This window comes from Hibiscus syriacus, unplaced genomic scaffold (assembly GCF_006381635.1).
Source record: "Hibiscus syriacus cultivar Baekdansim isolate YM2019G1 unplaced genomic scaffold, ASM638163v2 tig00116962_pilon, whole genome shotgun sequence".
Classification (NCBI taxonomy): domain Eukaryota; kingdom Viridiplantae; phylum Streptophyta; class Magnoliopsida; order Malvales; family Malvaceae; genus Hibiscus; species Hibiscus syriacus.
Genome location: NW_024063488.1, coordinates 417,745 through 429,427, shown reverse-complemented (window position 1 = coordinate 429,427; position 11,683 = coordinate 417,745). Strand labels below are relative to the sequence as shown.

At 35.3% G+C, this 11,683-nt stretch overlaps 1 protein-coding gene across 2 annotated transcripts; it reads right to left on the bottom strand.

Moving 5' to 3' along the window:
* Positions 1-505: 505 nt before the first annotated feature.
* LOC120189969 (AUGMIN subunit 3-like) lies at positions 506-10,517 on the bottom strand. Of its 2 annotated transcripts, none has more exons than XM_039193102.1 (18): positions 10,266-10,517; positions 10,118-10,154; positions 9,931-10,034; positions 9,450-9,645; positions 9,106-9,172; positions 8,574-8,677; positions 6,429-6,513; positions 4,638-4,695; positions 4,139-4,270; positions 3,596-3,665; positions 3,237-3,294; positions 3,094-3,149; positions 2,409-2,561; positions 1,621-1,732; positions 1,373-1,514; positions 1,164-1,239; positions 915-1,010; positions 506-730 (listed from the first exon to the last, which is right to left on the bottom strand). In XM_039193102.1, exons 1-18 carry the CDS (start codon positions 10,439-10,441, stop codon positions 599-601), a joined length of 1,854 nt encoding a protein of 617 aa, XP_039049033.1. In that variant the 5' UTR covers positions 10,442-10,517; the 3' UTR covers positions 506-598. The 2 variants fall into 2 exon arrangements, with proteins under 2 accessions (XP_039049033.1, XP_039049034.1); XM_039193103.1 differs by having other exon boundaries at positions 4,638-4,692.
* Positions 10,518-11,683: the final 1,166 nt, after the last annotated feature.

Below are 11,683 nucleotides of genomic sequence, written 5' to 3'. Positions count from 1 at the left end.
GCCAACTTGCTTTGCGTTATTAGAGTATTAACGTACAACAGACGAAGTGATTATTAGAAGTAGATGTGAAGAGAAATAAAATAGAAAAACCGATAATTTGATGGTATTGATAGACTTAAATAAAGGCAACTGCCCCTCTAAAAATTTCAAATTTTCATATATTTTCTTTATATTTTATATTAAAAATATATTTTCATCCCCTAGAATTTCTAAATTCGTTTCCCCATCAAATTGTATATACTCACCCTTGAACACGAGATCTGTCTACCTCTCCACCCTCCACCACTTTAGATTTAATATTTTTAAAATACATTTTTTAAGGTATTAGGGGCTCATTAAATAAAATACATTATTTTAACTTCTAATAAAAAATCAGATTTGTTACCGTAGAAGTAAAACTTTATTAAAGCCTTACGTAATATAATGAAAATAACTATAATCAAATATAAATTTTCTGATACTTGTATAATTTGTTCCTTTTTTCAGGGAAAAGAACTGCGGTGATTAAAAAAACAAACCAAAAGGTAGTATCAAACATTGAAACCGGATTTTCACACATAAAAACGAATATCTTTCATCATATACCAAACAGAAAGGATTAGGAATCTTGCAAAGCTCGAACACGAGCAGTTAATTCCCTTACTTGGCTCCTCAATCGCTCCGGATTGCAGAAGAAGTCCACAAACACCCGCCTTTGAAGACCAACCTCTTGCGAATGATGTTTTACAATCTGCATATCATACCAAAATTTTTCGACCACTGGTTAAAAGGACTTCTCAAAAGATTATCTGCCATATGTTCAACTGTGATAAATTGAGCATATAGTGGAATGGGAACTGAAAATGGTTGTAATCGTATGAAGTGATATGCAAGACTTCATCCATGAGGGAAACTGTTTTATCAACTCCGATTACCTCGTTCTTTTTGCAATGCTCAAGGGTAACCTCCTCGACTGCGGCAGAGAGTTTTGCATTGATCTTTTCCATTTCATCCAGCTCTTGCATTAGAGGCTAAAGGGGGGAATCAAAATGTCAGCAAAGCACGTGAATTTTATCATGCAAAAGAAAGGCCGAGTAATGAGGCTATGATAATTAACAGAATCATTGTTCAAGTGGAAATGAAGGGTAAAATCGACACGGCTGTGCACAGATAGTTGGACATACCCGAGGTGTCAATATTGGTTGTGCAGTTGTTGAAGATGCAAATAATAGTTGCTGCAAACTTTGAATCAGAGTGCACCTGGCACAATAAGGAAATACCAGATGCTCAAAATTCATCAAACACAATTCTAACTCAGAAAGTATTTTAAATGTGTTTCGAATAGTAACGTTGAAGAAAATTTCTAAAATACAAGCAAAATAGAATAACTCACAGCTCATTGATGCATCTATTTCTGTCCTCAGGAAGAGAATTCTCAAGATCGGATTGAAGAGCCATCAATTCCGAATGCAGAGCAGATATTTGTTGCACAATGCCAGGAGCAGATACATATGTTGATAAACCAGCCTGTGCATCTAAAGGAAATGCCAAAAGCAACCACAAATCAAAATCCTTCAGCTAAACAAAAACCCCGTATTGAAACAATAATCCGGTCTAAATATGTAACCATGGGGACATTACTTGAATGGATGCTTAAAAGGTCTCTAACACCATGCAGAAAAGTGTCCCGATCATCAACTGCACCTTGCTCTTGGACCTCAGATGCAGATTGAATTAGTGCCAAGCAACGACCCTAAATGATAATAAATAGTTTTCCATGTTAGGATTTCCAAGGAAATCTGAAACAGCACCCTAAAGACTACTGTCTCAGATAGAATTGAACCAAGATGTAAAAGAAAAAGGATCCAAAAAGCACTTCAGAAAGAACACTCTAGATTTAATATCAAAGAACTTTTTAACCAGTAGCTGAGAATTAATTACCCTCCTTGGTAGCAACACATGTACTGTACTCAATGAGAATGTCCAAAGTTCTAATTTGCCTTCAAATACTAACAGAACAAAATTCACCAAGCTAAAGACCTACAGGAATTTTATTGAAACATCTTTTTCTTCTTACTTCCATCTTTAAAACAATGATAAATAATTTGAATTTGATAGTGTTCTTTGCCTTGTTCTTTTTAATATTAGTACAAGTAAAAAAAGCTATCTTACACCAAAAAATAGAGACTTCAATTCAACCTCTAATACTCAAAGCTTAGACATTAACGTGGACCATATCACAAACAGAAAGCCGAAACAAAAATGTGCAACATCACAATTCATACAATCCCAAAATAGGAGAGCAGCAACTGGCAACTTAGATGTGATAAATGTATTAATGTCCCTTTGGGCATCATAGAAAAAGACACTGATAGAAATATAAGGATGCACATAAAAATACCAGACCACATCCATAAGATCAAACATACCACCCGGCCTTTGGTTGCTGACAGGTATGCCTGAAGCTCTGATTCAATAACTTTAAGCAATGAATATGCTCCAAGCATGTTCTTCTTTTCCAATTGACAAGCTATTTTTAAGAGCTGATGCCTTGCAAGATGATTGATCAGATGATTGATAAACTGCAAAAAGAATGGAGAATGCTTAGTGGCAGTGTATAACTTGGGGGGGGGGGGACAACTTTAAACAATTTGTTAATGTTGTTCAAGTGGTTCTGATGCTAGTAAAAATATGAACGCTACACTGGTCCTTGATCACAGTAACATGTCAAACATATTTAATTAGAGTGTGCTATAAAACATGAATTATTTAACTGGAACAGTTATCAACTTCCATATTTTTCACTGAACTGCTATATTTTCTCAAGAGGAAGCATCAAGTCTAACCAACAGTAGACATGATTGAATACAACTGACATGCAACAGGAACATTTTTTTTCTTAACAGGTACTGTAAAATGGTGATTATTCCACGTGCCTGTTCTTAGTTTCTCACCTAAGCTAAATGCATTATATCTCCACTAAAAACTAAGAAGCAAAAGCTACATGGCCCTAAAAAATCTAGGATATGGTTCTGCTTTTTATGGGGGAAAAAAGAAAAGAAGCCCAAGCAAGATATAAAAAAATAAAAACTTTTGAATAATAGCCAAACATACCGCTTTTTGTCTGCTAATATAGAACTCTTGCCGCATAACCTTTAGATCATAATCACCTAAAAGGAGATAAAATTACAATATGATCACTGACATAACTGTTGACCTACTTTCAGTTCTCAAAAAGAAAAGAAGGGAAACTCTACCTTGCAAAATGTATGTGTCCTGGAGTTGCGCTAACTCCCAGCAAAGATCTGGAATAGTCTGGAAAAAGAGAGGTGGAAACAGAAAAATAAAGAGTCAACTTAAGTAAATCCCTGACCTCCAAAACAAGGACTAGGACATACAGAAATACAATAATTTATGAACATAAGTGATGGCAGATAAAGTGTTCTAACTTGAAGATAAAGTCACAACCAGCCCAAAACATAAGTGATGGCAGAAAACACCACATAACATCTCATACACCCCTTATGCTGAAACCACAGCCACTTAACACCGGATATATAGAAGATTTGGGTAAAATAAGGAAATGCAAAAGACAGAGAAAAATACTCAAGCGAACCTCGGATAATAACTTCTCTTCTTTGTGATAAAGGTTTGAAACTTCTCCGACCAATTCAGCATGCTTTCTTCTGCAAATTATAATCACGAGTATGTAACAATCATAATAAGTAGGAAGATTTCTATAGGTCTTTCCAGGGATGATGAGCCACAGCATTAACAAACTCAGGCCTTTTTTGAAGTTAATTTTCAAGAGTAGAACACTTCTTAGTCTTATGATAATAAAGTGATAATTAAGTCTATATAAACATTTGATTATAAAATTGTGGTTGGGATGGATATTTTTTTATCAAAATTTCTTTTTAAATGATTTTTACCATATTTTGCTAACCCCAGCATATGGATTCCCTAAAAGCAGATCAAAGGCATTTCCCATTACGGCAAAGTTCATTTGAACACAACAAAGGTGTTGCTTTACAGGATCAGTTAAACAGCGAGATGGATGCAATTAATCAAGGAATTGGTTAATGAATTGAGAACTCAAAGTCTTGTACGCTGAGTGCCTGAATTCTTATAAATAATGAATTGAATTGTAAAACAATACCTAAGGGAATGAAGATCAAGATGAATATGAGCTTCATCTGATGATATTTGACATTTAAGTGCCATGAGAATGGCTTGCTGCTTGGCATTCTCAACCTGGGCTTCTACCCATTGTCTTTCACTTGTTCCAAATCTGTCAAATCATGACCAATAAATTTAAATTAAAAGTCACCGCAACATCATATGACATGCTGCTGAAGAACTAATCTCAAATGTTCTGACTTCAGACGAAACTAGTTTTTATCTGTTTGTTTTTTAAGCCTATATATAACTTGATGCAACTGTAAGAAATAATTTGTAGCAATAATCATTCTACTTTATTATTGTAAAAAGGGAAAATGCGATATGGAAAGAAAAATTTTCTCCTATCTCCTACAAAACCAAAATTTCCTCAGCAACTACGAATATTCAAATAATAAAATTAGTTGAACAGAAACAGGTTTAAACCATGATTAAAAAAGAATATTTAGAAACTTGTAAAGATTAAAAAGAACACACACATGGAGCGAAGCCGCTGCAATTCAGATACACGTTGATGGTGTGACTTCTCTAAATCCGCTGCATTTAGATAATAAGAGAACCAAAAACAAACGTAAGTTTACCAGTTGATGTGCTACTACATAAAACTAGGACTATATAATCTGGCAGAGCCACGTTTAAGTCAATATTCCGCTATCTTTAAAATATAGTATGTGTGCATGACATCATTTTCTTCATACCTTTGCACCTACATCTTTGGCAGATGAGCCTATAACATCTTCAAAGGTTAAAAATACAATCTAAAAAAACATAACTAGCGCATTTGGTAAAACTTGCAAAGCACATAACAGAACGTTCAAAATCTTCCTTTAATTAAGCATTTGCAAAGAATCACACGTGAGAAAATGAAAAGGCCTTCCAAATATTCGCCTTAAATGTTCAAAATAACAGATAAATACACATTCAATGACTCATATTCCTCTAACAGAAACTTAAGTTAAAATATATTAAAATGGAAAAATATCCAAAGGACAATTTTAAGGTGGGTCATTTTTTTTTTATAAGATTAGAAGGCCTCATTAAAAACCTCCTTCTTGATTAATGGAGCTTGAAAAGAAGCTCCTTAATCATTGGAAGGAGGAAAAGAGCGCCTTAGATTTTCATTAAAGAAAATAAGATTACAACCTCGATAGATCTCTTCGAAATAACCCTTACAACAGTCTATAAATCCCACCCGAACAGGAATCAAATGCTAAACTGAAACAGCAAACAACATAAAAATTAGCCTATTCCAGCCTTTGCTAAAGCATCGGCATCCATATTAGCTGACCTTGCAACCCAATTTATAACCCCCCCCCCCAAAATCTAAGATTGTCAACTATATCACTAACAACGAATGCATAAACAACTGGGCATGAATTGACATTGTTGATCCAGTCTACTGCAACCCTGCTATCACTCTCAACAATCAGCCTATCTTTAACCCTCCCTTGAGCAGAAGCATATAATGAAATACCCCTCTGAATAGCTTTAAGTTCGATCATAGTCGGAGGTCCCGGACCAGCTGACTCTTGAAAAGAACCTAGGACTGAACCTGAATGATCCCTCCAAATACCTCCTATACCCGATTTCTTCCAGTCACTACTAACGGCTGCATCCACATTCAATTTAAAAAAACCAGAAGGGGGAGGTACCCAAGGGAATGAAGAAGACTTCATAGAACTGTAGGGCGAGTAGGAATCTGCTAATGAAGGATCCATAATCAAGGAATCCTTATGAATAGAAACGTATTTTAAGGTGGGTCATTAAAATACATAGTTAACCCCACCTATTTTTAGAAAGAGGTAAATCATTGCACAAAGCCAGTTGTTACTGTTTGTATAATGCTTTTGCTTGTTTTATAATGACGTACTTTTAGCTTAACCGCTCAAAGAGGCTCTAAAAAAGCAGCACATTAGTCTTTTAAACGGGAAAATCATATATTTCATTGGTTCAAATAAATACTAAGAAAATACGGAAATTGCAAAAAAAAAATAAAAGATGGGAAAAGATAAAAGGAACAAGAGCACAAAGACAGAGAAATTTAGAATAAAGGCACAATAAGACAAGAGAAAGATGAACTTTCTCGTTTTCCACTACAAAGATAATCTGGGAACAGGTTCTGCTGAAGACTCTTTCAACCATTAAATTATGAAATAACAGTATACATATATAAGAATAAGCAAAAGAAATACTTATTCCTTGAATCTAAAGCATACCATTACTAAAAGGAAACCACAGAGCTTTACTCTAAGAGCAATATAGTGATATACCTCTTACTAAGTTGTTTGAGACATCATCAAGACTAACCCATGAGCATTTTGATTTACCCTCTTCAGCAACTAATTGAAAAGGAACCTGTGCGAAATTACTAATTGAGTCAACAACAACAACAAAATTGAAAGGTAAAGAGGGCCTCGTTAAAACCTCCCTCATAACTCGATCAAGCCAAAGCTTAATCGTGACAGCAGAAGGGGAAAAGAGTACCCAAAACTGAAATTAAGAAATGCACATTTTAACTTATATTACCGTATGTATTTAAGAAAACTGTTCAAGACAAAAAAACTGACTTGCACATTTTAACTTATAATACCTCGAGAATCAAGCATTGATTGAAAAATTAAACCTACTTTGTTACATAAAAGCATATAAAAATGACTACCAAAGATGCAAGAAAACTTCGACCTCATTAAAGACATGAAAATTAGCAAGAAACTTTTCAAGATGGTAACCTACTAAAATAGTTGCAGAGCAAAATATTGCCTTGCTTGAATTGAAATGAGAGCAGAGTTTCATAGTATCACAAACCAAAGTCACTATTGCCCAATCCTGGGGCAGCTCTAATTCTTAATAAAGGAGACCAAGACAGATGTTCTAACACATTGTCTTTGCTATTCAAGTCTCCACAACCTTGGATTTAGCAGTTAGCACGTCCAAGTTGCAGGTCAGATATTTTAAACCAAACAGTTTACCAGATGAATTATTATCATCATAAGTAGCAGCATGAAAACTGAATACAGCTTGTCAGCCCCTGAAGACCAAAAATAATTAAAACTATCAGTAGCTTTTATTCCCTCTGACCCGCACCAGCACACAAGATCAAATGATGTATTATAAGAAATTAAAACTCCTATAAATTTCCAACTGATGCATTGCCTTATGGTATTTGTTATTCCTTGTGCAGACACTTCGGAAACAAGAAGGTAACCAGCACTACTTTGGCATAAGTGTTAATGGTTTGGACGCATCATATATTTAGGCAACCAGAAACAAATACAATCTACAATATGCACTAGAACATCTATTGCCATATGGAGATAAGAGGCTGACAGTAATCTATATGCAAGTGTTCCAGTTAGTGAGCTGCCAAACTACATGCTATATACTTTAAAGAGTAGTGTCCACGGATATTAATTAGAGGAATTAAAATTAACATCATCACTACAGAACATGAGAAATGAGGATAATCAAATATTAACTAGGCATAGTCCCATATGTATACTTTCAGGAAAGTGAACTGCTTCACAAAACTATTAGATACAACTAAATAGTATGGTAATTACATGATATACACTCTGCTTAAATTGAAATGCTTCATTTTGTTACTCTCCTTTGGGGAAGGATTTCTTTGTCTGCCTCGTACTCTTGAATTTTCTCCCCTAGGGGTGAGGAAAAAGTTGATTAAACCAAATTAACCAAACAAACCGAACTGATTTAACCAAAATTATCAGTTTTAGTAAGCTTAATTGGCTTCATCAGTTTTAGTCAGTTATCAGTTTTGAATATCAAAACCAAATAAACTGGTTAATTTTTAATCAATAAATAAACCCTAAACTCGTATTCATACCCATCCCAATCTTCAAATATCCAATACCCATACAAAACCCAACCCAACTATACTCGAAATATAAACTCAACCTAAAAATTAAAATATAAACACAATTGGATTGACCAAATAATTAATTTAATCTAAATATGAAATTAAATATACAAATATTAAATAACTCAACCCAATTATCTAATTAATTTAATTAATTGCATATATATGTTTAATTTGACGATGGTAATTTTTTATTTTATAAATAAATAAATCTTAAAAAGAAAAAAAATGTATTAGTTCGGTTTATGCAATTATTTCAATTTGGTTAAGAAGAAATTTGGTTAGGTTATTTCGGTTTTAACAATAAAATTGGTTCAATATATTTGATTTTGATGTTTTAACCAGTTAATTCGGTTATTGGTATATAAAAACCTCTAATCTCTCCTGAAATCTTTTTCAAGGAATTTCTTTCCCTTAGTTTTACACTAGGGAGAAAAATGATGCTTGACAAAAACTCTGAAATGTCTATGATAAAATTTTTGAAGACTCTGCTGCAGAAAGAAATGAGATTAAAAAAAATGGTATTTCCAGATCATACCGTATCTAGTTGCTTGGCAAACCACTGATTTAACTCCATTATGCAGGATGAATCCCCAACCAAGTACGGATGGAAGTCAGAATAAGCCAAGTAAATGCCTTCCTCTGCATGTAATGAGTTAAAGCTTATCAACAAGAAGCATGCAACTAGAAAAGTTCCCCTCTATTCTTGCATTCCCCTAATGCTAAGCACACAAAATCTCAAGCTCCTATATCCATTTGCTATTTGACATGATTTTTGAGAACCAACAAAGGAAACACCATAAACATTAATTTATCACCATGAAAATAACCAAATACACAGTTACAGACGTAATGCAACAGACAATGAGATTCAAAGTAATACAAGCAAACTGATAGGCTTCCAAAACGTAATGCATTATAAATTATGCAGGGTAAGGGGCAGTCTTCGTTGACCTAAGTCAAACCCAAACCGAGCTCAGCCTCTTACACAATTGGATCAAAACCAAATGCATCATTTTGAAATGAACATAACAGCATAGATCTTAACATAATAAAAATTAAAACAGTACCATCTCCAGAATGGTAATGCGCCAGCTCTTGTGCTGTAGATGCTATTTTTCCAAGAACTTCATTCATCTAAACCACAAAAGGGGAAAAAAGGACAAGTACTTCTTCAATGTTAAAGCAGATATACAAGTTCCACTGAGAAGAAAGCTATGGGGAAAAAAAAGAAAGAAAAGCTAGATCTTAAGATTATTTTTCATTTAATTCCTTTTATACTCTGTGCTGCAGAACCAAGTCATGCAGCATAAACAACAACTCAGAGATATACATTCCATCCCAGTTTGATCAAATTTGAACATAAAATATTACAAATATTTAAAGTGACAAGAGATAGGCTAGATTTACGTACCTGCAAGTTCCTTCCTGAGAGACTATCATCTATTGTTGTAAGGTGTCCATTAGCAGTAGATGTTGCAGCAACTCGTGCCCGTCTGCCATGGATCAAAGCTGAAGCCTGACCTGTAAGCATATCAAACTGAGACTGCAAATGCCTAAGTTGTTTCTGAAGCTCTAAGGCTTCAGCCCTATACGCTGCAGTTGCATCCCTACAGACAAAAAGAAAACCATCAGTATAACAAGCTATTCTGGAGTACAATACAAATATATAATCCTCTCCGAAAATGTGACATCAAGAAGAATGCATCCCAGCTATCTAAAAATATCACACCAACACCACCCCTTAGCCAAATGTATCCAGGATTAACAGCTTAATCTTAAGTTGTATTATGCTTAATCTCTTTATATAGCAAGAAGAAAAATATTAAAGGAAATGCCAATAATGACACAATGCCATGTGCGAGTGGTGTACAGAGATAAAGCAATAGAAATACCGAATATCTTTTAATCCTTCTTCAGCTCCAAAAACTGCCTCCTGGTTGTCCCTCCTCGAGGAGAATGCCGAAATGCTATCATAAGCAAAGTCCAAGTCTTCCCCCTGTTCAATCAAACAAAACACAGATATTAATGCCTTGCCCCAAAAAATTGCAGCCAAAAAACACGTAATGAAGATAAATTGACCTCCAACAGCTTCCCTTCTTGTACGATTTGCTCATAGCTGCACAAATTCAGATCGATTCCATCAATGATAACCTAAATAGAGGGTTTAATCTATTGATTTTGTTTCCTAAACAAAGAGAATGAGAGGAGAAATGGAGAGAGAACTGACTGAGAGAGTTCGGAGAGGGAGAGGACGTTAGAGGGGCGGAGGGAGGAGCAGATCCAGTCGAGGATGGGGCGGGTATCGTCGTATTGGAAAGGCCACTCGAAGCTATCGGGGTCCAATTTCTCTGCACCTACGTATCCCAATTCCCATAGCAATGCGCAGAGTCTCGCCCCACTCATTCTTCACTTTCTCCTTCTCAGATTTTTATCTTCATTTCAAAATTTCGAAGTCCTAGCTTTCCTTTAGTGAGAAACTAAGAGAGAGAAAGGTTTTTTTTGGCGCCGGCCTCATTGAAAATAATACAAAAATAAAATAAACTCATAAAATAGGGGTAAATTGTTCAGATAGTTTCTCGATTATAGTATACTTTTTAATTTTGTATTTTGATTATGGAATATTATTAAATTATCATTTAAGATATCGATAATTATAAAATGATAACCGAATCACAATTAATATCATTTGTATAACAACAATTTTTTTTAATGAAAAAGAGGATAAATCCTTAACTAGTTACAGTAAACTTGACATAATGGGGGCCTATAATATCTTTGTCAACCAAAGGTAAAATGGAGTCTAAAGCAAAGAAAGTGTGCATCGCGTAGTTTCGAGGAAGAGTAAGCTTGGTCATCCTGTCGACGACCATATTTTCTTCACGAGAAACCCAAAGGAACTCAGTAAACCAGTTGTGGCAGCAAAACGAGGATATGCCTTGCACAAGTGGAAACAAGTCACAACTTGCATTAGGATTATTGAGGATATGCATAACCTACAATTTGTTGGATTGAACCTGCAAGAGATCAAAACCATAGTTCCATGCGACCTGTAAATCGATGTAAATTCCCCAAAGCTCAGCTTGGAGGGGAGAGGTTATGTCAATTGGTTTATGGAAACCAATTAGCCATGCTCTCTCACTTGATCGGATTGCAGTTTGTACCTCCGATAGCGTCAAAGCCATTGCTTCCATCTACTGCTATGTCTGTATTACGACAACGCTAGCCATTCGGTGGGGGCTTCCACGTTATCGCTTTTTCATGGCAGGTCGTGAGGGCATCAGTGGAAGGATGAGTAGTAGTAAAATGTGAGGACCAAGAGAGACTCAGGCGAAGAACATCATCCATGATCAGATATGAATCCGTGAATGAGAAACAGTTTCTATGCTTCCAGATTTGTCATTTGACTGTAGGAAAAAGAATCCCTCATGAGAAGGACATATCAAGAACTATTTCGAGGAAAGCAAGATTGGTTCGAATCCACTCAGAGAGAGTGCTGGTGAAGAATGTTTGTGAGAGCGAGGATGAGATAAGTCTTTCCCATATGTTTTTTCACTGCATGACAATCACGCAAAACATGAAGAGAAGTCTCTGCGAGCATGCCACAGAGAGGACATGTGGGATCCAGTGCAAGGCCTGGATGATAGC

Coding starts and splice junctions, on each gene's coding strand:
- LOC120189969 (XM_039193102.1), bottom strand. CDS start 10,441: ATGAGTGGGGCGAGACTCTGCGCATTGCTATGGGAATTGGGATACGTA. Junction 1,240..1,372: donor AATAGATGCATCAATGAGCT/GTGAGTTATTCT, acceptor TTATTGTGCCAG/GTGCACTCTGATTCAAAGTT. Junction 1,011..1,163: donor AACCAATATTGACACCTCGG/GTATGTCCAACT, acceptor TCCCCCCTTTAG/CCTCTAATGCAAGAGCTGGA.